The sequence below is a fragment of the Sebastes fasciatus genome, chromosome 24, assembly GCF_043250625.1.
Source record: "Sebastes fasciatus isolate fSebFas1 chromosome 24, fSebFas1.pri, whole genome shotgun sequence".
Taxonomy (NCBI): Eukaryota; Metazoa; Chordata; class Actinopteri; order Perciformes; family Sebastidae; genus Sebastes; species Sebastes fasciatus.
The window spans coordinates 4460587-4485598 of record NC_133818.1 but is presented as its reverse complement, the minus strand read 5'-3'; the positions used below and the strand labels follow the sequence as shown (position 1 = coordinate 4485598).

General features: G+C 40.7%; 3 protein-coding genes across 6 annotated transcripts; all 3 read left to right on the top strand.

The window, feature by feature from the left end:
* Positions 1–50: 50 nt before the first annotated feature.
* LOC141763226 (MAGUK p55 subfamily member 4-like) lies at positions 51–11660 on the top strand. Of its 4 annotated transcripts, XM_074627730.1 has the most exons (23): positions 51–815; positions 1190–1524; positions 2554–2676; positions 2759–2880; positions 3177–3254; positions 3369–3452; positions 3740–3871; positions 6543–6624; positions 7449–7534; positions 7957–8031; positions 8101–8297; positions 8561–8619; positions 8714–8731; positions 8813–8854; positions 8949–8969; positions 9092–9106; positions 9219–9260; positions 9368–9541; positions 9653–9733; positions 9896–9989; positions 10121–10229; positions 10320–10454; positions 10839–11660. In XM_074627730.1, the coding sequence occupies exons 3-23, from the start codon at positions 2619–2621 to the stop codon at positions 11025–11027; spliced, it is 1893 nt and encodes a 630-aa protein (XP_074483831.1). In that variant the 5' UTR covers positions 51–815; positions 1190–1524; positions 2554–2618; the 3' UTR covers positions 11028–11660. The 4 variants fall into 4 exon arrangements, with proteins under 4 accessions (XP_074483831.1, XP_074483832.1, XP_074483830.1 ...); XM_074627729.1 differs by lacking the exons at positions 51–815; positions 1190–1524 and having other exon boundaries at positions 1578–2676; positions 10839–11052; positions 11143–11660; XM_074627728.1 differs by lacking the exons at positions 51–815; positions 1190–1524 and having other exon boundaries at positions 1580–2676.
* A 908-nt stretch (positions 11661–12568) lies between these two features.
* Positions 12569–18293, top strand: LOC141762945 (transmembrane protein 237B-like). Its single transcript, XM_074627129.1, has 14 exons — positions 12569–12740; positions 12981–13016; positions 15209–15240; positions 15352–15365; positions 15447–15518; positions 16105–16233; positions 16425–16518; positions 16797–16954; positions 17037–17169; positions 17252–17443; positions 17562–17635; positions 17720–17807; positions 17885–18006; positions 18095–18293. The coding sequence occupies exons 1-14, from the start codon at positions 12720–12722 to the stop codon at positions 18157–18159; spliced, it is 1230 nt and encodes a 409-aa protein (XP_074483230.1). The 5' UTR covers positions 12569–12719; the 3' UTR covers positions 18160–18293.
* A 547-nt stretch (positions 18294–18840) lies between these two features.
* On the top strand, positions 18841–24495 carry cyp20a1 (cytochrome P450, family 20, subfamily A, polypeptide 1). Its single transcript, XM_074627636.1, has 13 exons — positions 18841–19044; positions 19633–19682; positions 20211–20377; positions 20476–20621; positions 20696–20863; positions 20997–21075; positions 21552–21664; positions 21766–21820; positions 22043–22163; positions 22381–22492; positions 22647–22711; positions 23415–23504; positions 23750–24495. Exons 1-13 carry the CDS (start codon positions 18973–18975, stop codon positions 23898–23900), a joined length of 1389 nt encoding a protein of 462 aa, XP_074483737.1. The 5' UTR covers positions 18841–18972; the 3' UTR covers positions 23901–24495.
* Positions 24496–25012: the final 517 nt, after the last annotated feature.

Genomic DNA, 25012 nt, shown 5'->3' with positions numbered 1-25012 from the left:
TGTTTTATATGATTGTAAACTGAATATCTTTGTGTTTTGGAAGTTGTATTCTCTGACATTTCATCGACTAAACTATCAAGTAAATAACTGAAAAGTTAAGTTATCATTTTCTGCGACGAAAAACTGATAAATTGATTGTTGAAGAATTACAAAAAGAGCCACGTCTTCACCCACAGCAGCTAAAACAGAGCAGACTTTAACGCTACAATAACCTGGAGGAAATGTCTACCGAATTTACATGTTTACCCACTTTAGAAGACTTTACATCTGTCGATTGTTAAATATGGAGCCCCAAAACTGACAAAATATTGTAGAAAATATAACTGAAAACATCAATAAATAAATAAATGTAATCTTACATAAAATAAGAATAGAAAATATAACAATAATAAATTTTTTTTTAAATACTAATAAAGTAACTAGGTGGTAATAATGAAGGAATTAAAAATAAATAAAACTAGCAATATTATTGACTGATGTATTCCGTTATGTTTTTTGACGTACTACATTTGTGACTTCCGGGCCTCCATATTTAACATTTAAATTGGCTACACGTCTAAATCAGGTAAAGAAATGTCCTCCAGGTGAGAATTTATCAGAAAATATTCACTCTATGTGAAGTTACAACAGAAGAACAGCTATAAAATGACAGTTTTGGGCCTCCATATTTAGGAAAATGTATGAAATAGTGGAGGCATGTTGAGGGAAAGTGAGTGGATTTTCCTCTTTTTAATTGCAAATGTTTCTTGTTGCAGGTCATGAGGAGCTCCCGTGTTATTCTGACAAATCCTCTCAGCGTTTTGTGAGACTTGAGGGTGAGAATTAGCCAACAAAGACGTGTTTTTTATCAAGTGCAAAGACTTAATCTCAGTGTTTTGGGTATAATAAGGACTTTTCAGACGGAGGGAGGGGAGATTTTGTTGTATTTCTTTGGGAATAAATAAGATTACCAATCAGGAGATTACCCCCATTCCTGACAGATTTTGAGTTTTGAGTAAAAGATGTCTCTCCATTTACTCCAGCTGTTGAGGCAGATTAGCAGATATTTTAATTACTGATTTAAGGCTTTTCTCAACCTTTAAATTACACATCTCCCTAACTTACCCTTTCCAAGAACTGAAATAATGATATGCTGAAGAACCCTTTATCATCTTTCTCCTGACACCTAAACTTTCTCCTCCTCTGTCAGAGCCTCTCATCTCCACACTGCTCCTCCTGCGTGCTGCTGAAAGCTGAAAGAGTTAAGAAGATTTGGCAGCTCCGCGGCAGCCAGCCAGCCGGTGAGGGAGGAACTGGCTTCCGGTGGCCAGAGGCAGGCGGCTCACTTGCCCAGGATTAAGTGGGATCGGGAGAGATTACAGCTCTCTCTCTCTCTCTCTCGTTCCCTGCAGCTTGATGGAAGTGTAGCACTCCGGGGAATATTTTCCCATCGTATACACAGTTTCCTGCACAAGTATTGGTGCTGAAACCTGCAGCAGCTGGAGGATAAAAGCGTGTGGCATCCCGAAGGATTCAGACTTAAAGGTAAGATGCTGTTTTTTTTTTTTGTAGAGGGAAGGGCACGGAGGAAGGCCACAGGGATCATCCTCTCCCTCTACTTTAACCTCTTGAGGAGCTCCTCCTGTTTTATTTCTTACAAGAAATCACTTTTTAAACATCTGTTTTTGCTTGATTGCATCATGTGTCTTTGCAATATGGTTGATTTTAGTCATGATTAGGGATATAGAGGTGCCTGAATTTACTTTATTAACCTGCTTTTTTCAACAGAAGAAGAGTTTATCTCCATGCCACAGTGCCCTCTTTAATGTCAATTTGACCTAATGTAAGTTTAAATAACATCCCAGATGAATTATTTCCTATAAATAAAGTAGATGCTGGTGTGTGCTTTCTCCTGCTGGTTCACCAGCCAGAGAGATTAGGGTCTGCACATCTCTGTGTTGACATCACCGTTGCTCTTACGAGCCGCTGTGAAGTGTGCCATTAACCCCTGACCCCCATTCACACTAACACTAACCACTGATGGAGTAGTGGCTGCACCTCCCTACCTGATCCCACTGCACGCTCACGGCTGGATTACCAGCCAGGCAAAGTGGGCAAGTGAGGCCACAGAAGGAGCATGTCAGTTGGTTTTGGTAAATATAAAATCCTGTATTATTAGCTAATCTTGCAGCCCTATCTTGTAGATTATTTTATATTATCCAAACTTGATTCACACATTCATAAATAAAGTTTTGTTCAATTAAATTGCCACAAATGCAGAAAACACAGGAGTCCTGATTCGTCTCTGCACAAATAATGAAGATGCAATGCTGCAACTATCCAGTTTACAGTCATAGAGGAGTAAAGAAACCAGAAAATATTCACATCTAAGAAGCTGCAATCAGAGAAGTTAGACTTTTTTTCTCTTTAAAAATGCCTCAAACCGATAAATCGATTATCAAAATAGTTGGCGATTTGTTTAATAGTTGACAACTAATCAATTAAGTAAAGAATCAACACTCGTCTGATCCAAAAAATGAACATGAATGTTTGTTGTTTGCTTCACTCTTCCAGGTTGTTCCCGTCCTTGTCAGCAGTCAGCGGGTGGTTGGGGGTCAAAGGTCGGGGGTCCAGTGACCATGAGGCAGGCGGTGGAGGCTCAGGTGTTGAACCCCCACTGTGAACTAGGAGAACACGGTCAGTAGAGGACATTTCACTACGTTGATATACTACTTATAGCTTCCTTAATGACCCAGCGGTGTGTGTCTGTGTGCTGCAGGCCTGCGTCAGATCCTCACTGATGTGATCGAGGAGGTGAGGCAGTCAGTATCTCAGGACATCGACGGAGCGGAGATCCTCCACAGTCTGCTGAACGCCGCCTGGCTGCAGTCGCTGCTCAAGGTCGGAAAACACTCTGAGAACATGCTTTATTATTTAGTATTAACATCAGCTTTAGTACTCTGTTAGTTATTTTCGTAGGGCTGCCGCCTCTTAGTCGATCAGTCGAATAATCGGTCGTTTTGGTCTTAGTCGTCTTTAGTTGGTTAGTCATTTTTAGTGGGGAATTTGTGTTTTGGTAATATATAAAAGCCTCACAGTATTTGAGGATAGATTTATACTTTCAAACTTCTTAAATACTCACTGAAAAATACTGTGACTGTTTTTGTTATTAAAGTTTGAATCAACATTGTTTTCAGGTTTATGAGTGTCTTCAGAGGTACCTGAGAGACTCTCCAGCACCAGCTCTGGACTACGCTTCAGGACTTTCACTTCAGGTCACACTTCACATTGTGTTTTATTAACAATTTGCTGCTTGCATTCATTTTGTGGAAGTCTTATTTTTTATATATATATATAAATGGTGGATATGTGGTTTGTTGTGTATTTAGTTGCTGATTGACATCAGATTGTTGCCGGGCTGCTCTGAAGAGGCCAAAGAGCTCTACCGCCTCCTGAGACAGCCGCACCTGCAGGTAAGACTGTCTGTTTATCAGTGGATATACTGAGCAGGGCTGCAACTAACGATTATTTTCATTGTTGATTAATCTATCAATTATTTTCTTGATTAATTGATTAGTTGTTTGGTCTATAAATTTTGAAAAATGTCTATCAGTGTTTCCCAAAGCCCAAGACGACGTCCTCAAATGTTTTGTTTTGTCCACAACTCAAAGATATTCAGTTTACTGTTATAGAGTAAAGAAACCAGAAAATATTTACGTTTAAGGAGAAAAAAATAAATGATCTTCTTGTTTTATTGTAGGCTCTCCTCTCAGCTCATGATACGGTGGCCCAGAAGGACTATGAGCCGGTGCTGCCGCCGATGCCAGACGAGCTGCCGGACGACGAGGAAGCCACCAGGATCGTCTGCCTGGTCAAGAACAAACAGCCTCTGGTGAGCTGCACAGCTTAAGTCTCCTCATTTACAGTAGTTAAAATAATGTAAAATATAAAAACACACTTTTCAGAAGAGCTTAGATGGTGTTACAATCACCGTACCTGAGGCCTGAGTCGACTCGCAAACACATTCAGACTGATTAAGGCATCTACCTGACCTGAAAACGAGGTCATTTTTAATCCCTCTGTGCAAAAACAGTTGTTGTGGGATCAGAGAAGCCCGTCAGGCAAACTTTTATGTGCATAAAAATGGCTTCAAACCACGAAGTCATGCTACAAAGAAAGGAAATAGTACAAAAACAGCTTCTTAAATACCCTTACTCTTGTATTGTGTTATACTGATAGGTGTTTCTATTATTTTGTCCATCACATTTATATCAATGAGGGTAGGCTAAATAACAGAAAGTGAAGGAAGAATTTATTGCATTTAGACTGCATTAGTTTCAGCTACGTGTACCTAATAAACTGGCATTTCTCAACCAGCCATGTCAACATGAATCTAAAACATGTCGTTTGTCTGTCGTTTGTGTGGGGTTATAATGGACATAATGGGTGGAGGCAGAAGTCTCAGGGGGGATATATCATGAGTAGGAAGATATATTTTATGATTTAGGTGAACTGAGACTTTAATCTGCCCATAATATCCAGAAAGAGTTGAATAATTTTGCTTTAATGACATGTTTTTAGCATATTGAGAACAAACTATTACATTTCAGTATGTAAACTGGACCACCATAGAATTGAAGCAGATGCTCGTGAATATTTTTTTTTAATATGTTGTGTGTTTTTTTGCCAAATATAAATCAAACAGCTGACGGCGTCCAGCAGAGACCAGATGTTTGAATGTTTTAATCTGTAATTTGAGTAATTGTGTGTTGGTGCTACAGCAGGAACCGGTGAGAATGAAGGATGTGAGTCTTCTGTATCTTGATCTCTGTCTTTTCTTCTGCAGCTGTTTTAAGAGAAAGTCTTGAGATGATACGAGAACATCTTTTAAATCTATTTTTTTCCCCCAGTGGAGGTGTTTGAACATGTCCCTCTGCCTTTGAGTGACTCTGTTGTCTCACAGCTGCGCGACCACCACCAGCGCGTCGGGCTGCTGCCGCCGCCCTGTGCGTCCTCCCCTCGAGCAAAAAGCCCAAGAGCGGCGATCCGCAGCCACTGGGACACCCTGAGGCGTCTGACCCAGCAGAGGCTCCACCGAGGCGCTGCGTTCGGGCTCCAGAGCCCTGCTGCTGCTGCTGGGAAGGATCCATCGTGGTGTGGCGTTCGCAGAGGCAGCTACCCGCCGAGTGAGGCGATGTGTCCCGCAGCAGCTCGTCCGTACACGCCACCGCGCTATAAACCGAGCTGTCAGATGAGCCGGTGTAGAGTTTGTTGGGAGCAGAACCGCTCTGCGCCGTCGGTCTACGGCTCCGTTCTGATCGGTAAGAAAAGCTCCATCATGCGTCTCCCATCATTCATCATCATTTTTCATGGACTAATAATGTCTGTTTTCTCGTTGGAGACAACATCATCGAAGAGCTGGACAGTGAAGATGAAGCAGGAGAGTCCAGCAGCGCCCCGTCTCCAGTCCCCACAGCCCGGCGGTGGACTATATCCCCCCCGTTTCGTCCCTACTACTCCAACACAGACGACTACCTCCAGTCCAGCCTGCCTCCCAGGCTTCAAAGAAGCCAAAGCCCTCGCATCCGCACGGCTCCCCCGAGCCCCATGCGCCCCCGCCGCATGGTGGACTTGCCCCCGGTGCGCCCCGTGGAGCTCGCCAAGCAGGAGAGTCTGGACGAGCTGAGGACGACGGTGCAGCTGGCCGCCTGCTCCATGGAGAACAGCACCAAGGACATCAAGCTCCTCGGGGAGAAGATGGCAGCCGCGACCGAGCGCATGTCGGAGACGGTGCAGGACAACTCCCAGGCCTTGGCGCTCCTCACTCAGGTGGTGGACCGGCTGCAGACGCTCCTCGCCGCCACCAGGACGGAGATCAGCACCCTGAAACCTGCCGAGCAAGACGGCACACCCGAGAAAAGCCCGAAGCGTCCGTCCCTGACGCACCAATCCAGATGTTCCTTCCCCTCGCTCCCTTCGACCTCCTCCAGCTCCCTCAGCAGCTCCATGGATGCTCCCTCCACCTCTCATGGGACCAGTTGTCTGTCCACTTCCTGTCACGGGTCACCACGGACCACCCTGAGAACCAAGGACACCCTGAAAACAAAGAACACCCCTTCTCCCCAGAAGAAGCACCTCCTGACCAACGGCCTGCTGGATGAGCCCAAGGAGACAACCCACGCTGTGAAAGGAGGTCGCTCCAACCAGCGGAAGAAGAAGAGGAAGAAGACATGAAAGACGCTGAAGTGTGTCCAAAGAGTGGACTTCTTGGGTCCTTTCAAGTCGTCTCCGCAGAGTGGCTCACCTGCGAACGCGCACGTTGGTAGCTGACCTTTATTACGCACGTTTTGTTGCATTTCTCGTCGTTTTCACGTCGTGTTGTGGACCATTTCATCATCTCAGGAACTTCATCAGCGTTCCTTTTTGTCATGACCTTCCATGACCTTCCTCCGGTGTTTACATCCTGTCGTCACTTCCATTTGTCTTCATTCGTGTGATTCGATTTGTCCTCTAGTCTCTCCACGTTACAGCAGCTTTATTTATTCTCATCTTTTCTGTTCCAGGGAGCGACGATCAAGAGAAGCGAGATCTCAGGGGAGATCTTTGTTGCTCGGGTGATTCATGGCGGGCTGGCTGATCGGAGTGGTGAGCCTTTTCTCTCTCTCTCTTTTCTCTTGTATATCGCAGTAGAAGTAGAAATGATTTTATTGTATTTATGATATGTTGGTGATATGACAAAGTAACAACTGAGAGAGTGCTACCCTTTTAAAAACTGAGAAAACTGGACTGAAATTTTGTTGCATTTCCTGTTAATTATGCACATTTGTAATCTTGTTTATACTCTCGCACCTAATTTACAGTATATTATATTATACGTAAGGTAAATATAGAAAACAAAAAGACATAATATAAATAGGTAGCTGTGCATTTTTATGTAAATTTAGAAATAACCAGGTTTTGGAGACTTTCACACACTGAAAGAATCCCTTTAGAGTAGGGCTGTCATAGTTAAGGTTGTAGTGGGCTCATTTTTAAAGCTACTATACTAAGATACTGGCATCATATGAAACTAACAAATGTAAGGAATCCATTGGTACCAACCATGTCATACTAGCTTGTCGTGAAGGAGGTTAAATAACGCTCCAAACTGACGCTACATTTTAGCGAGGAAAAACTGTCATTGCCATTTTCAAAGAGGTCCCTTGACCTCTGACCTCCAGATATGTGAATGTAAATAGGGTACCCACGAGTCTCCCCTTTACAGACATGCCCACTTTATGATAATCACATGCAGTTTGGAGGCATTTTGACAAATCTCCCTTTAAGGTACATTTTGAACAGATAAAAAACGATTAATCACGATTAACTATTTTAATCGATTGACAGCCCTAATTTAAAGTTAACTTTGTTAGAGGAAATGTAAAGTTGATGCCCTATTTGTAATGTTTTCTTTGTATTCCTGTGTGTAGGTCTGCTCCACGCAGGGGACAGGATCATAGAGGTGAACGGTTTTCCTGTGGACGGGATGGAGCCTGAGCAAGTCATCCAAGTTGTGGTACGTAATTTTTAACTGTAAAATGAGACCGCATGTTTTATTATATTCATATTTTGTGTAGTATATCCTTTTCCCTCCTCCATGTATACGGTCTTGAAAGCCAAATTGTCTTTTTCCAAACTTCTGAATCAGCGCTCACATCCCTGATTTGTTCAGTGAGTCAAATAGTATTAATGAATATGAATAAATAAATATTTGGTCGCTCTGATCAGGACTGATGTTGGTTAAGATATTTAACTCAGTGAAAGTAGAAAATAATATTAATACATAATTGTATGGCAGTTTTTCTTTTTTAAAGCGATGCACAAGAGTTAAAGTCAAACCAGATTCATGTTTTACAGTGAATAAAACCATTTTCAGATGAGTCTAGGAGTCATTAATGTCTGCTAATGAGTCCATGTTGTTTCTTTCCAACCAATCAGCAAGCGAGGTCACAAGGCACCATCATGTTCAAGGTGGTTCCCATCACAGAGAGGCCGGTCCACAACCAGACGATGGTAAATCATCTTCTATTCACACATTCAAATCATATAATCATCATATTAAACCAACCTGTCTTCTGTCAGCTGTACGTGCGGGCCATGACCGACTACAGCCCCCAGCAGGACCCCGCCATCCCCTGCGCCGACGCCGGTATGAGCTTCAGGAAAGGCGACGTCCTGGAGATCGTGGACCAGACGGACGCTCTCTGGTGGCAGGCCAAGAAACTGCCCTGCAACACGGCCTGCGCCGGCCTCATCCCGTCCACCAGCCTGCTCAAACGGTCAGCACACAACATGCTTTTTACTGGGATGTTTTTTATGCTTCACAAATTCCCACCACTGCCCAGTCGTTATGTTTTAATTAATAACTTTTCATTGAGCTTTTGTAGGTTTATCTCTGCTGACGTCTAAGAAACATAAAGGGTGACTGCTGCAGGAAATATTTATCAGCTATAAGAATTAATTCATGTCTTATGTGAATCATGTTTTTAATAACAATAATATGTATAAAGTTGTATTTAGTGTGTTGTTTGTGTTGTAACAGGAAGCAGAGGGAGTTCTGGTGGTCTCAGCCTTATCAGCCACATGCCTGCACACAGACCTGTAAGTTCACCTTTAATGTATCTTAAAAGAATCGACAGTCTCCGTGTTAACCTGGCTTCACATGTCACTGTGTTTCACCCCGCGCTTACTGAAGTGAGCACTGTAGAGGAAGGTGAGGACGTCACACTTCATGTAGTTTATAAATGATTTATATGTCGTATCGCAGATATAACACTCAGTTTTCCACCCACAGAGGAAGACATTTTTGCCATCGATGACAGATGTGTGGAAGCAGGTAAAGTTCATCTCTTATATGCAGACTTGCTGCACGTCTTTGCTGCTCTGTGATTAATAATTTCCTCCCGTGTGTTTGTTTTATTTCTCGTCAGATGAGGAGGCTTTTGAATCTGGTAGGTAAGTCTATCTTTTTTGGACTCTGAATTTGGTGTCACTCCGTCTCCCGTCCTCAATCTCAAACATTTCTTATTGTTTCTTCTCCAAACTCTCCGGCTGTCTGACGGGGAAACATCAGAGGAGCTCAGATCAGGTCAGTTGATGCTTCAGATGGTTCAGAGGCCGCTGCAGTCATCACTGTAATTCACAATATATTTCCAATATCTGTATTGATTTCTGTGTTTGTGTTTATTCTCTTCCACCAGAGGAGGATGACTTCTGTACCAACGTTGACGGGATCTACTTAGGTAACAACGTGACTCCTACCTGCACAATTAAAACTCATCAGTTATGTTCTATATTTCACAGTTTGATTGGATCATTTCTTAAAGATTATTTTTGATTTTCCTCTCAGTGGGCTTCAGGCGCAGCATGCGTCTGTGTCGGCGGCGGTGTCACAGCACCACCCAGCCGTCCTGCCTCGCCCGCTGCCCCAGCAGCTGCTCCAGCTCCATCAACAGCCCCTACGAGGAGGTGGTGCGCTACCAGCGCCGACCTCAGGACGCACAACGCCTCATCGCCCTCTTAGGTACAACAAGTCAACTGCTCTCTGTATTTATTACCAAACATGTATACACTTACAAATATCAATCATCAAACTTCAAATTCAATGTGATAAAGTGTATGATTATGTCCTCAGGTCCGTCCGGCGTGGGTGTGAATGAACTTCGGAGGCGCTTGATTGAAATGAACCCCAACATCTTCCAGGGAGCCGTACCTCGTACGTACAAATCATTATCATCCACCTGATTTACAATCAACTAAATTACCCAAATCTTTATTACAGCACATAAAAGACTTGAGTTTCTTAGCTGCTGAATTATTGTCTCAGAGAGAAACGATATCATATTTCTTTATAAAAGTTTCCTTTCTCCTTCATCAGACACCAGCAGAGCACCCAAAGGATACGAGGAGTCTGGCAGAGAATACCACTTCACCAGCAGAGAAATCTTCGAAAACATGATGTATAACAACAGGTACGACTGTCCGAATAATGAATGAGACACTTCAGTGTATTACAAGTCAACTGAATTCAGAAATGAATCTTTAAGCATCAAGTTCTAGTAATTCCCGTGTGTTTGATGAAGAAACTGACGATGTCCTGCAGGTTTCTGGAGTACGGGGAGTACAAAGGGAATTTTTACGGCACCAGCAACGAGTCTGTGAAGGAAGTTTTAAACAGCGGAAAGATCTGCGTCATGGACATCGATCCAAACGTAAAAAAAATACCTCTAATTAGTATTTTTTTTTGTGCTTCCAGTCTACACAGAAAAGCTTTAATGTGAATGTTTCATCTCTTCATTTAGGCCATCCAGGCGGTGAGGACCCACGAGCTGAGGGCCTACATCATCTACGTGAAGCCTCCGCCACTGGAGCGCCTCAAGGAGACCAGAGAGGACTCGTACATCACCACCGACTACTACGTCAACCGACCCTTCAAGGTAAACTCCCCCCGGGACAGATTGTAGTATTTCCATCTGTTATAAACTGGAATATCTTACCTCAGGAAGACCTTCCAATAATTATCCTTTATTTATTATTCATCCTTTATTTACATTCCACACTGATACAGACGTTTTCAGTGTCTGAACACTTTACTTCTTGATTTGAGGTGTTTAAATATTGTAAAGGCAGGAGTTATTTGCATGTTATGATGGCAAAACATTAAAATCAATGTTAGTGGAGACACTCAAACAGATAATAGATGTTTGGTTGAGATTTTAAATCAATATAAAACAGATCAGGTAAAAGGAAAAAAGGAATGGGGATAAAGAAATAATAACACAACACAAGTATTGAATCAGTACGTTTGTTTCCTCCGACAGGATGAAGACTTCCAGGAGATGGAAGAATCCGCCCGGAAGATCGAGTCTCACTTCTGTCAGTTCTTCGACCACGTGATCGTCAACGATGAGCTGCAGGACTCCTGCGTCCAGCTGCTGACGGCGATGAGGAAGGCGCAGGACGAGCCGCAGTGGGTCCCCGCCAGCTGGATACGACCCACCACCACATAAGAGAGGACGGAGGCGGAGACCAAAGGTCACCCCTGTTATCATGGCAGCAATTATTTATATTTTACAGATTCCTCACTGTAATATCTTAACATGTAAATCAATTTTCATGTTTTAGTGGAGCAGTGCATGAAAGAAATCTACATATTTTGACCCTGTGTGTTTGACCTGGTAAAGATAAAGATGCAGCTAGAGCCCAAAGAAATCCCTGGAATTGTTAACTACTAGTTCAAACAGCTTAAAACAACTTAAGTGCACCTTCTTCTGTGCTTTTTTGGAGCAACACAGACGACCACTTTCTTGCCCTGCTCCCCTCTCTTTTTACACAGACCTGCAATAAAGACTGTGACATTTTTCAAATTGATGTTTACATGCTAGAAAGCAAAGTGGTTTTCTTATTATATGTTTTATTTTTCATTCTGAATTTCTTTTGTGGTTTGATATAACCTAAATTATGTCATTGCATGCCAAAAAAAAAGGTTTACTAAACATTAACAAAAAAGCTGTGTTGGGGCGCACAAATTACACGTTGTGTCCAAAATAATGTGATAATGTGCAAAAGTGCAAGAAAAGCAATTATATTTTAATATTTATACCTGTTTGTGACATTAATAAACCACTTCTGATAGTAATGTATTTATTCATTTATGTAGTTTATTCATCTTTTTTGTTGGTTTTGTACGAAGACCCCCTAGGAGAATATTTTTATTAACTCGTACTATGTTGTACTACAACACTTAGTCTGGAAAAATATGCTTTTGCATAATTTTGGTGAATTTTTAATGGGAAAAATATTCAATAACTTCAGTAATGTACAGGGTAGTACCATCAAAATTACTTCACACATCAGTGATCTCCTCGTGGTTGTACTACAACATTTACTTTGAAAAAAATATTATTTTGCATAATTGTTTTGAATTTTTAATGGGGAAAATATTCAATAACTTCAGTATTATACAGTGTAGTACCACCAAAATTACTTCACACATCAATGATCTCCTCATAGTTATACTACAACACTTAGTTTGGAAAAATATGCTTTTGCATAATTTTGATGAATTTTTAATGGGGAAAATATTCAATAACTTCAGTATTATACAGTGTAGTACCACCAAAATCACTTCACACATTGAATAGAAAAATAGAAAGCTTCATTATCATTGTATTAAAAAAAATGAGATTCACAGTTGCCAATGGAGCATGTCCAGTTGCATTGTGAGAGATATGAGGAAGAAAGAAGGCCTCAAAGAGATTAAAGTACGCTTTCATTTAATAGATATTCTACAAAAGAAATCACTAAATGGGTGTTATAGAACATTATTTCAGTATCTTAGACAAATTAATATGATTGGAAAAATATGAGGTTTGTTTTCTTTATTTTTTATTTTTATTTTTATTTCTATTTGTCTTTTATTTCTTTTTTTAATATAGTAATTATTATCCAGAATGATCCACACTCCGCCAGGAGGTGGCGGTAATGCGCCAAACCGTCGTTTGTCAACCGCCAATAAACCTCAAAGAAGAAGAAGATACAGGAAGTGGTGTGTGCTGCGCGCAAATGCATCCGGGTAACAGCTCTCTGCTTGTAAACAAAGCAAATAATCGTAATAAATAACAGTTTTACTCGCTTTTTAAATATACTTATAGACTAAAGATGATTTAACTGGATGAATATTTAAAGGAGAAAGTGTATAAATGGACACGGGACGCTCAAAGGTATCTTTTCTTAAATAACGGTAACTATAGCAACTAGCTATAGCAGGTAGCATTAAATGCTATTTTGACGACAATGTAATGTTTATAAATGTGTTGAGTGCACTTTTTATGGCTTATTGTTGGTGTTAAACAATACTAACTAACGCTAACTCACCATTATCTCATAGTTTAACTATTTACATAAATAAAGCTCACCGGAAGTTGTAAATATTGCAAACAGTTTATGTGTTTTTATTATAGAAAATGCGACCCAGGGAGCTCCCGCCTCTTCCACAGGTGAGTCATACTCCTCCAGGTGTTATTAGCCTCACCTGGTTTCCTCACAGTGTTTTATATTCATTTAATGTTAAAATAAAGGCCTCCATCACATTGTAAGGTACAGGTGTTACACTGAAATCTGTCCGTCAGAAGATGTGACCCCACTGTAAAAAAATGAGGCAAATATGTGACAGAAAAAAAAAGCACAAAACTAAATTGTTTAAAAGCATAAATGTATTGTAATATTTTTAATTTAAATATTTATTCACAAAACTCTAAAATGAATGACTTTATTTCAAACATAAAAATAAATAAAAACAGATACAAAATAATAACAAACAAAACAAGAGTAATAGTGTCCAAAAAGGAGTAGGTAGAAGTAAAACTTATATTTCCCTACCCCTTTCTCACTTCTCCTCTAATAACTCATATATAATAGAATAATAATATAATATAATATATAAACTATCCCAGATTTATTTACATCCCAAATTAAATATATGAACAGCATCCCAAGTTTATTTACAACCAACATATCCATCCGGAGTTAAAAAGTAGATATAAACCAACTCTTAACGCAACCCTTATCACAACCCTTATCACAACCCTTATCACAACCCTTATCACAACCCTTATCACAACCCTTATCACAACTCTTCCTCAACCATATACCTCCCAAAAATATCTTTTTTGTATAGCTTTTTTAATTGATTTGTATTTGTGCTCCGCTTCAACCCATCATCCAACCAATCCACAACTACCAACCAAAACCCAAACTACTCAATTGAGAAAAGCAAAGAACTTAACATTTGTGAAAGTTTAAGCATCAAATAGTTGGTACTTTTACTTAATAAAAGAGAAAATAAACCTAACTGAAGAATAGGTTGTTATACAGTTGATTTAACTACTAATTTCAGCACAATTTGCATGAAATTGTTGTATTTTGTACTGTTGGTCAGACAAAGCAAGCTATTTCACTATATCCTTATATTTTTAAAGCTTAAACAATTAATTTGTTAATTGAAAAAGTTGGCAACAGATTATCTGATTAGGAAACAAGTATTTGTTGCAGCCTTAAAACACACAGTAAAGGCAATGAAAACACATTTATAACTAATACACATAACATAAATCCATGAAGCCAGGCAGGCATTTGAAATCTCAAAATCACTAACCTGGAAATTTTGTGAAAGTTTGGACAAATGACCCTGATTTCCTAGGCAAGGCTGGAAGATGAGACCTCTGATATCAGACTAAAAATCATGTCTCACCTAAAAAAAATATAACTTTTTATATGTTAATTGTCAAAAAACGTTCCTTAGAAGTCGTCCTAGTGCATGTAGGGACAATAAAGCAGAGTATAGTAACACCGTTGGTGTTTATAAGAAGCATCATCAGAAAGATTAAACCAGATCTCAGAGACGGACGCACTTCCTTGACGCTTCACTCAGAGTCTGAAAGAGTCGTCTGACCTCTGCCCCGAGTAATCCCCGTTCCTAGCGGATGTATGAACACAGATTTAGCCGAGGGTTTAACAGGGTCGGCCAGGATGTTATGTGTCACTGCTCTCCACTCTTACTCTTGATTCTTGAGTGGGATGGCCAGAAATACGATGGTAAGGGCTTCTCTTATCCGACTGTAACTGGAAATTTCTGAAAAGCTCACCCTGTGTTTGTCTAAATTTTAAAACTCTTTGTTTACATCTGGGCTCGACGTGTCTGAGGAGAGGGAAGTTGTTAATGTGTTTATGCTGCTTTTGATGGGACCTTCTTAATCCATTTTTACTAACTGCTAACTAAGTGTCAGATTTGTCATGGTTGTTGGTTGTATAATAGCTCAACTTGTAAGATTTTGCACAGAATTTAACCTATTCCTGTTTTTGGTTTATAAATGTTGTAGAAAACAGGGACTGAAATCAGCTTCTTTTTCCAATTTTGCACGTACCAGGAGTGAGAACAGTTAATTAAGTTACAGTTTAGTAGGAGTAAAAACCAATTAATTAAATACTTTTTACACGTACCAGGAGTGGAAACGGTTCATTAAACAGACTATCTTTAAGTCTTGAAAAGGTTTGAAAAGCATTGATTTCAGTTTTCTCAAAAAAACTGAATCATCCCTACTGGTTTTCATACTTTGGTGAAACTGAGATAAATGAGATAAACAAACACAAAGAACAAAACTGACCTGTGCTTCTCTTTTTGTCTCCTAAGCGAGGACAGCGAGCTCTTCCCACAATGCCGAGGTACTGTTGGTGAATGTGTTTATCTACTGTGACATAACGTCTTAATCTGCAGTATTTATACTGAACAAAACTTCTTCTTCTCTCTTTTGTCCGACATGTGGAAACACGAAGTGAGGACACAGCTGGTGAGTCAGGATCGGATGATCTCATATTTTCTACTGAAGCTCTTGAGTTAATTTAACTTTTCTTAATTTATGTTTTTACAGGAGAAGCTCCAGCAACGAAACATAAGAAGAAGAGGGTGAGAAAGGAGATGAATGGAGTCGACGATATGGACGGTACGTAACACGTGAACACATATCTGCATCTGTGCAGCACCGCAAGTGGTTGTGTTTGCACTGATTCATTTGTCATATCTTAAACTTTTCTAGTTCACCCCAACATGAAGCCTCACAAGGTCTTGTCCTTTAATTCGGTGAAACTTTACAATACTTAAGATACTTTTTTTTAAATAATTTAGATGTAGATTATTATCTCTGACTTAAAATCAAGAGAGAAAATCAAGTTTGTTGCTTTTTTTTTTTTACAAAAGCATCCTGTTAATTACATAAACACAACATATCTGCCTCATTAAACCTGAGACATTGTTTTAGGTTAAAGTAACACGTCTTGCTCCAAAGTCAGTTTGTCGACACATCACCAGGAGGCTGATGGTTTGAATGACTTCTCAGTTAAAAGCTGTGTCACATGTGAGAATGTTTTCTTAAATAAATATGTGTGGCTTTCATTGAGAAAACCTTCAGTCTCCTCATTTAAAAAGTTCATTATAACAAAGCTTTGTAATGTAGAAAGCACAACCATCACGTTAAGAACATGTACTACTCGCAGAAGGTTTCTTCACTCCTTCTTCTGTTTCCTGTTCAGATCAAGGGATGGAGATGGGAGGTCCGGGCAGCCGGAGGCAGTCTGAGATCGGAGAGCAACTCACCCTCGAAACCACGACGGACGCACCGCCTCAGAGGAGGAAGAAGAAAAAGAAAACTGCCACTATCGGTAAACACTGAGAACAAATGTTGTAGTTTCATCTGGATGTAAATGATGAACTTTGGAGGCTAAGTAAACAATTTTGCTTCTTAAACAGGACCGCCACTATGGCCGATCTGTGTATTAGTAACCAGTGTTTAACTACGAGCGGCCCAGATGTTCATCGTGACATTTACAGATGTGTAAATTCATGGTTTCAGATTTTGACGATGACCAAACCGACCTGGCGAACGGAGATGCAGCAGATCAGACTTCCGATGGAGAAGAAGTGGTCAAAAAACCCAGAAAGAAAAAGTAAGGAAATAACAATTACTGGACTTATTATCACACAATATGTCATATTTCAAATAATCTTTTGTTTTGAATTTTGTATTTTTTGTTAAAACCAATTAAATTTGATCACAAAAAAATGAAAAAATGACAAAATGCATTGAACTAAAATGTATTTGCATCGTGATAAAACACAGAATTGATTTTAAATAAAAGAGCAAAGTCAAACAATTGATGTTGATTGGAGAGAAAGGTACATATTGGTACATTGTCCTCTATAAACGTTATTCTTGTGATTTCAGGAAGTCAAGGGTCGTCGAATCGCAGCTTCCTGATGAGTTAGACGTAGAAGAGGACGACATTATCACCGACACCCCTCCTCCCATCCCCCAGCATTCCCTGTTCTCGGCCCCCGGCGGTCAGAGCCAGCCGGTGGGGAAAGTCTTTATAGAGAAGTCGAGTGAGTAACCGAAGAAGAAGAAGATGTGGTGGAGTGTGTTAAATAGCAGCATTAATAATAATTGTTGTGTGTTGGCGTGCAGAGCGTTTCCAGCCTGCTGAGCGCTCCGACTGGAGGAAGACCAGCGACCAGATGGAAAACATACCGGACTTCCAGAACATTCAGCCGCTCTGGACCACCAGAGACGTTTCTCTCAGAGTGCACGAAGGCTTCAGGTGAACGATCTTCACAATGCAATGTCAATTATGTTTAAGCGCGTGGTCCCCCTCCCTAAATGTCCCCCCTCTCCTGGTGCAGGGTGTTCGGTCTGTACTGCCACGGCTTCCTGGCGGGCTACGCCATGTGGAACATCGTGGTGGTGTACATGTTAGCCGGGCAGCACCTCACCGCTCTGTCCAACCTGCTGGAGCAGTACCACAGCCTGGCGTACCCCGCCCAGTCTCTGCTCTACATGCTGCTCGCCATCAGCACGGTGGCCGCCTTCGACAGGTAAAGCTCCTGAGCTGGAGGTGATTGGTTGATCTCATACGAACAACCAGTGAAGCTGCTCAGTAAAAATGTATTAGTGTGTAAAAGTATAAAGAGGAATCAACTCTTGTTTTCTCAGAGTGAACCTGGCCCAAGGCTCTGAGGCTCTGCGGCAGCTCGCCAGACTGAACCCCGTCGCTCTCGCCTCTTTCTGTGAGTCCACACTATCTATTATCTCCACGTTAACTTCAGATGGCATCTGTTTCAATTCACACTCTTTGTTTATTTTCCATGCAGTGTACTTCTCAGCGTTGGTCCTCAGTCTGAGCCAGCAGATGACCAGCGATCGAATCAACCTGTACCCATCCCACAACACGACATTATGGTGAGCTCGCTGGAGTCATTTCTATCTTACTATGAAGCCTGGATATGATGCATGACACTCTCCTTTCTCTTCTCCAGGCCACCCGGGTTGGAGCACCAGATTCTCCACCCATGGGTGACAGTCAACCTGGTGGTGGCTCTGCTGGTGGGGCTGGCCTGGATCTTCATCGCCGCCGGACCAGAAACAGACTATACTCTGAGTAAGAGAGAGAATAGTCTGCAAATCCACCTTAAACCAGTTTTAAAAAGCAAGAAAAGTGATTTTATTGTATTGTCCTTCTTCCTCAGTTTATCTGGAGGCCATGGAGATTGAGCCTCCCAAGCCAGAGGACAAATCAGAAGTGACCGCCTGAGAAACAATAACTGCTTTATTGTCATTTTGCACATATCTTTTTGCACTGTATTTTGGCAGTAAACTCTGAATGTGTTGTAGATTATTTTTGTATTTTTGAAACATGCATGTGCTCGTGTCTTTATAAATATTTATCCAACAAATACAACAACGCCTCTTTATTACATTTTAAAGGAATTAGGTGCTTATGCTTAAAACCTGTTGATACATTAGATGGATCTCTACCGAATGTGATCTTATCATAAATCTTAATTAGATACAATAATTATTCAAGATACAAGATTCAAGATGTTTATTGTCACGCCGGTTATACAAGTACAATCGTGTGAAATGCTTTTTGCTGGGAAGCTCCATTAAAAATAATAAGTTATATTACAATTATAAAAGGAAATACTTTGCACAAGGCATATTAAAAACATATACATATCAGGAAGTATGAATGTACACATTTAAGAAATACTTATTACATATTAAGAACATATACAGTATATACAGTATAAGATATATGATTGCGGTACTTTTTTACTTTTAATTTTTAATTTATTTATTTTTATTTATTTTATTATTTTTTATTCATTTATGTATTTTTTTTTTTTTTTAATGGATTTTTATTGTTTATTTTTCACCTTGAAGCATCAGTCTCACCCATCGATTGCTTCTGAAGTCGATTCGTGTGCTCTGCCTGCTCTCCAGACCGTGTAGTGGAACACAGAGAGGCGTGTTGACGTGGTAGCAGTGTGTCTGTCTCTTATCAGTTTTGGTGGAAATCTCCAGATATTTATGAGGAAAAGTTAACAAAATAGTGCAAGAAGTCATGCTGGACTTTGCCATCTTTGCTGTGACCTTTGTTATCATTTTAGTTGGCGCTGTTTTGTATTTATATCCGGTAAGTAACAACAAGCTAAGCTGCTACACCAGAGTCCATTCATAAAAGTGTTAATTTAATATTCCTTTGCTCACTGGTAAGCGAGAACGTCTCCTACAACATAAGTTAACATCTTAAACGAATTTTTAGACTATTTTCCTCAATTCGGCATACATTAAACACATTAATCAACAAACTAGATCAGTGAAATACAGTTTTAACGATGCGCGATGGGCGGTAACGAGCACCATGATCTGTTTACCCAAACTAGCTATTTAAGTTAATTTCTTAAAAATGCATGCTGTGAAAAACACCATTTGTATGCCGAATTTACCAAAAGACCTTCAGAATTGATCAGATGATAAAAGTTATGGTGTTAAACAATGTGTGTGATTGCTTTTAAGTGAGGAAGCCTTAAATTGACATGTTTTTCAATGAGATTCCATATTACTGAATGGAACACTAATGTATTGTCTCTAGCTGCACCTTTGAACTCATCAGAGCAGACAGTAAATGTGTGTGTGAACGCCAGTGTAGAAAGTGCACTATATTGTCTATATATGTTGTCAAAAATGTATAAATAAATACAATTTCTAATCATGTTTTCAGTCATCCAGAAGGGCCTCTGGTGTCCCAGGTCTCAATCCTACAGATGAGAAGTAAGTCTCCCTCTACAAGTCCTGTCATTTATAAGTTGCTCCTTAAGAGTTTATTACATTAAAACAAATAAAATATTGTTATATGATGACAAAGTTACTGTTCTTTAACATAAAGCATGTGTGTAAGCTATGTTATTGATTGCAGTTTTAACAGTTTTCTAAAGTTTTGCAGTTGACAGACTTACAAAATAATTGCACATATACAAGGCAGTGTGCAGCAAAAGCACATCATCCGCTATTCCCATTAAAGGGACTTGGACTTTCTTTTATATAGCGTTTTCTAGTCTTCTGACCACTCAAAGCTCTTTACACTACATGTCAGCATTCACACACTGATGGCAGAGGCTGCTAAGGTGCCAACTTCGCCCAGCAATTTGGGGTTAAGTGTCTTGCTCAAGGACACATCCACATGTGACCCGGAGCAGCCGGGTCGAACCACCAACCTTCCGATTGGTGGACAACCTGCTCTACCCTCTGAGCCACAGCCGCCCCATTACACTCCCATCATTGCTGTCTGCTCTCTCTCAGGGATGGGAACCTGCAGGACATCATCAACAAAGGCAGTCTGCACGAGTTCCTCGTCAGTTTGCATCAGGAGTTTGGGTCGGTGGCGTCGTTCTGGTTCGGCAGTCGGCCGGTGGTCAGCCTGGGATCTGTGAACCAGCTACGGCAACACATCAACCCCAACCACACCAGTGAGTGCTACAGTATTTCCCATGCTGCTTGGATTTTGACTATTGTCCAACTAAACGAAGACTTAACAGAGGCCTTTCTCAATGTATGCTCTTCTCAGCTGACTCCTTTGAGACGATGCTGAAGTCGTTGCTAGGTTACCAGTCAGGAATGGGAGGCGGGGCCGCCGAGACAGTGATAAGGAAAAAGGTGTACGAGAGTGCCATCAACAACACGCTGAAGAACAACTTCCCTCTTGTGCTCAAGGTTTGTATCACTCATAAAAAAACATATTCACTACTGAAATACAGCATTCAGACATATTTCCTTCTTTTCCGTAGCTGGTGGAGGAGCTGGTGGGAAAGTGGAAGTCGTTCCCGGAGTCTCAGCACACCCCTCTGTGTGCCCACCTGCTGGGTCTGGCCATGAAGACCGTCACCCAGCTGGCTCTGGGCGAGAGCTTCGGAGACGACGCTGAGGTCCTTTCCTTCCGCAAGAACCACGACGCGGTGAGATAACACCACCTAGCTGCTTTTGTGCATTGCATTCTTAGAAATGCCCTATAAACCAGTCATTTGGCCTGTTAAATGTCTGCTGAAATGGGTCACTTGAGTTTGTTTTTCCCTTCTTCCAACTCACCAGATCTGGTCAGAAATTGGTAAAGGCTACTTGGACGGCTCCCTGGAGAAGAGCTCCAGCAGAAAAGGACATTATGAGAAAGGTGAGTGAGGTTTGCGTCATGCTCAGCTTTAACAGAACTGACGTCATATATTTAGAGTTGTTGAAGGATCTCTACAGTGAGTCTAGTTTTCGTCTTGGTGTCTCACATCTGCTGCGTGTTGACATGTGGGAGCTGCGTTGGCTTCTGCTGGCGTTCGTCTGTGGAGAAACAGGAGGGAAAGTTTGCAGAGGCTCAGGCGTGATCTCTCTGTGTGTAGAGCAGCTTGACAGCTCGAGTCTGAGAGCAGATAAAGACTGTGCACGGCCACTGTTTTGGGGGACTTTTATTGATTTATCTGCCAAGGACTGTTGTTACTGGGGCTTGATGTATGCCGGAGTAAATTGTGGATGCTGTCTGAAGGGCTGGAAAGCAAGGTGGATGCTTGAATTGCAGTCTTTTTAACTTGTAACTCAAGTGTTCATGCCAAAACTGTGAAAAAGTAACTTAGATTCTCTCTTTTTTTATGTTTTGTTCAGCTCTGTCAGAGATGGAGTCCGTGTTGCTGTCAGTGGCGAAGGAGAGAAAAGCCCAGAGGAAGCAGACGGCGTTTGTGGACTCTCTGCTTCAGTCCAGCCTCACAGAACGACAGGTGAATACTGATGACATCACCTATTTTAGTTTAAAACCCAAGAGGCGACTGAAAGATTCCCATTTCAAATTTACTAAAATGAGTCTTTCTGTTTGTTTCAGATCATGGAGGACTCTATGGTTTTCACTTTGGCCGGATGCGTCATCACTGCCAACTGTAAGTGACAAGTGCAGATATCACTTCTCTGTCTATTGACTGATTGATTAATTAATTATTTTATACAATTTGTATTTGCATTTTCGCGTCGGCCTCCGTAGTTCTCCGACACGCTTGGCACACGGGAGAAGTTTCAGTTGGTTGTAATCTGCAACCTCACCGCTAGATGTCACCAGATCCTACACACTGTACCTTTAAATATGAAATGTTGTGTTTTGTCAGTGTGTATCTGGGCGCTGCACTTCCTGTCCACCTCAGAGGAAGTTCAGGACAAACTGTATCAGGAGCTGGACGAGGTTTTGGGTTCGGACCCAGTTTCCTTGGACAAGATCCCTCAGCTCAGGTAAGATCTTTGGCTGGCTTTAATCCAGAATCTCAGAATAGACGGCTGGCATGTCGTCACTGTGTTTTGAAAAACCACACAGATTTGCCGTATTGTGGTGTAATAATTCAATGTCATAGTTTTAAAGGTACTTCGTCCTACTTATTTATGCTCATCCAGGCAGGTTGGTTGGTGCGTTCGATAACCTTGATCTTATCACATTTCTGTCCTTGGGCAGATACTGCCAGCAGGTCCTCAACGAGACGGTGAGGACTGCCAAGCTGACCCCCGTCGCGGCTCGGCTTCAGGGAGTGGAGGGCAAAGTCGATCAGCATGTCATCCCCAAAGAGGTATCTGGTTTCCTGCTTTCTGTGTCGCTCTGTCTGGGTATTTCTCTTCAGCTCATCACGAAATTATTAGAGAAGTCATCAAGAAGAAAAACAATAATTATGCAGCTTGTAAAGGGGTTATGAGAAGAAATGTTTTGTTCTTGCCATATTTCAGACTCTGGTCATCTACGCGTTGGGAGTGGTCCTGCAAGATGGTGACACCTGGAGCACCCCATACAGGTTCCCTTTACATACATTAACATTTACTCTTCACATGTTCATCAATTCATTTCAAAATTTGTCTTTATTTTAGTTTAGTTTTGACTTTTTTATTTCATTTTAGTTTAGTTTTCAGAGTGTGTTTGCTCGTTTTAGTTTCAGGTTTTTAGTTTTACAGTAGTTTTAGTTTGTTTTTTTGAGGGCCAGCTGCAATATAATGTTAAAATACATGGTTGGAGAGCTGTGTAGGAATGTCCGTACTGTTTAATGTTTTATCTTTGTGCTGCTTTAGTGTCCAACGTCACGAAAGTTGATGGAAATTCATGCTGTCTCTTTTTGTCTGTAGTGATATATTAAAGATTTTAAAAAAAAACTAAAACTGAAATGAAATTCAGTTCATTTTTATTTTATTTTTGATATTTTTCTTCAACCAGGAAATATCGTATGTTTTTATTTAGTATCGATTTACTAAAAATATTTAGTTTTAGTTTTATTTTTCGATTTAGTTTACTATAACAACCCTACTACAAGGCTGCCGTCAGATCTAAAACAGCTTCTTTCCAGAGACGCCACTAAAATAATATTAAACAATAATACAAGGGGATCCGGGAACACACTGAACAAATGTTAAAAAGTTAAAATAATATGACAGCATCACAGAGTGAAGTTTAATTTTAAGGTTTACATTATTGATTTTATCCAAATTAACTGTGCCGTCCCTCAGGTTTGACCCGGATCGATTTGAGGAGGAATCAGCCAGCAAGAGCTTCTGTCTGCTTGGATTCTCAGGGAATCAAACCTGCCCAGAGCTCAGGTAAAGACTCACTTTGAATCATTATTATCCCTCTCAGCGTAGACTGAGCTAATGATGAGAAGAATGGAAACATATTGTACTTCTGGACCCACAGTGCGACCATTTAGCTCCAAAACAGCTTGTAGAAATTTTAAAGACACTTCTTTCTTGGAGCTGTAAAAAAAAGCTAATTTGACTTTGGATGTTCTGGAGGCAAGAGTTTAATTAACATTTTCACACTCGATTATATTTGGTCTCTCTGACAGGTTCGCCTACACTGTCGCTACCGTCCTGCTCAGCACGCTGGTGCGCCAGCTGAAGTTCCACCCGTTGAAGGGACAGGTCACGGAGGTCCGATCTGAGCTGGTGTCCAAACCCAAGGACGAAACCTGGATCACCGTCAGCAGAAGAAGCTAGAACTTATCTTTTAAAAGAGAAAACCCTTTCTGGTGCTTTTTACTGTACAGTAATCTGAGGCCTTAAGCACATTATTATCTTGTCTGATCACAGGTCAGATGTGCACTTGTTGAAATCTGTTAAGTAAGGGATAATGTACCTGACACACTCTAGCATCGCCCTGAAGGGGGTTTATTAGACAATAATGACCCGCTAGCTGCACATTATCCCGCTTATTACACAACTACTTACTTAAGAAATCAATAATTTGACATAAAAACGGTCTGCCAGAGTCCGACATCAGAACTGCGCCCATGGCAACGGTCTTTTATACATAGCAACGGTCTGTTATACATAGCAACGGTCTGTTATTTCTTTATAGAACGCCGTGATTGACCAATCAGAATCAAGTATTCAACGAAGCCGTGTAATAATGGAGGTTTAATACTCTATGATGTAGAGTAAAACGACTTGTACTGCCAGATGTTTTTCCAATAATTTCTAGTACATCTGCCTTGAGTCCAAATCCCCAATAACGGGAGCATTTATATGGTCCACGTGGCATTTAAACATTTCATTTTTAAAATATCTTGCATATTAAATATGTATGAGTCTTTTTGAGCGTTTGTGTCATTCTTTTCCTACATCAAATATGTTTTTAATTTGCATCAGTGGAGAAAGGGAGTGCCACGTGTTATAAATCCGGTTTCAGCCTGCATATGGTAATTTTTTAACTGAATGAATTATTACAGACGCCCTTTATCAGCTAATACATGTGCTTCTGAAGGGCCCTTGGGCAACACTGTGTGCGTGATCACATGATCTGCTGCTCTGTTACTAGAGAGGGAGTGATAAAAGAATAAAAAAGGGAACACCCTAGGGCAGTGGTTCTCAACCTTTTTTGGGTTAGCGCCCCCCTATCCGTTATCCAGGTCCCTTACCGCCCCCATGAAATAAAATGTAGGCTATTTGTCTTCCTAAATATTAATGTTGATTTTTATTTGTATTATTATTTATTTATATTATCATTATATTATCATTATTATTATTCTGTGTTATATCATTAAAAAAGCATGCGACTAGAATATATATTCATGAGTTTTGTAACAGTTATAAATTTGACATTCAGACTT

What these genes read in the sequence shown, in the direction of transcription:
- LOC141763226 (XM_074627729.1), top strand. Translation starts at nt 2,526, where the DNA reads ATGTTTGTTGTTTGCTTCACTCTTCCAGGTTGTTCCCGTCCTTGTCAG. An exon ending in GGCTGCAGTCGCTGCTCAAG is followed by an intron (nt 2,881 to 3,176) that starts GTCGGAAAACAC and finishes CATTGTTTTCAG; the next exon opens with GTTTATGAGTGTCTTCAGAG. An exon ending in AACATGATGTATAACAACAG is followed by an intron (nt 9,990 to 10,120) that starts GTACGACTGTCC and finishes GATGTCCTGCAG; the next exon opens with GTTTCTGGAGTACGGGGAGT.
- LOC141762945 (XM_074627129.1), top strand. Translation starts at nt 12,720, where the DNA reads ATGGACACGGGACGCTCAAAG. An exon ending in AAAAAACCCAGAAAGAAAAA is followed by an intron (nt 16,519 to 16,796) that starts GTAAGGAAATAA and finishes TTGTGATTTCAG; the next exon opens with GAAGTCAAGGGTCGTCGAAT. An exon ending in ACGGTGGCCGCCTTCGACAG is followed by an intron (nt 17,444 to 17,561) that starts GTAAAGCTCCTG and finishes TTGTTTTCTCAG; the next exon opens with AGTGAACCTGGCCCAAGGCT.
- cyp20a1 (XM_074627636.1), top strand. Translation starts at nt 18,973, where the DNA reads ATGCTGGACTTTGCCATCTTTGCTGTGACCTTTGTTATCATTTTAGTT. An exon ending in AAAAGGACATTATGAGAAAG is followed by an intron (nt 21,076 to 21,551) that starts GTGAGTGAGGTT and finishes TGTTTTGTTCAG; the next exon opens with CTCTGTCAGAGATGGAGTCC. An exon ending in ATGCGTCATCACTGCCAACT is followed by an intron (nt 21,821 to 22,042) that starts GTAAGTGACAAG and finishes GTGTTTTGTCAG; the next exon opens with TGTGTATCTGGGCGCTGCAC.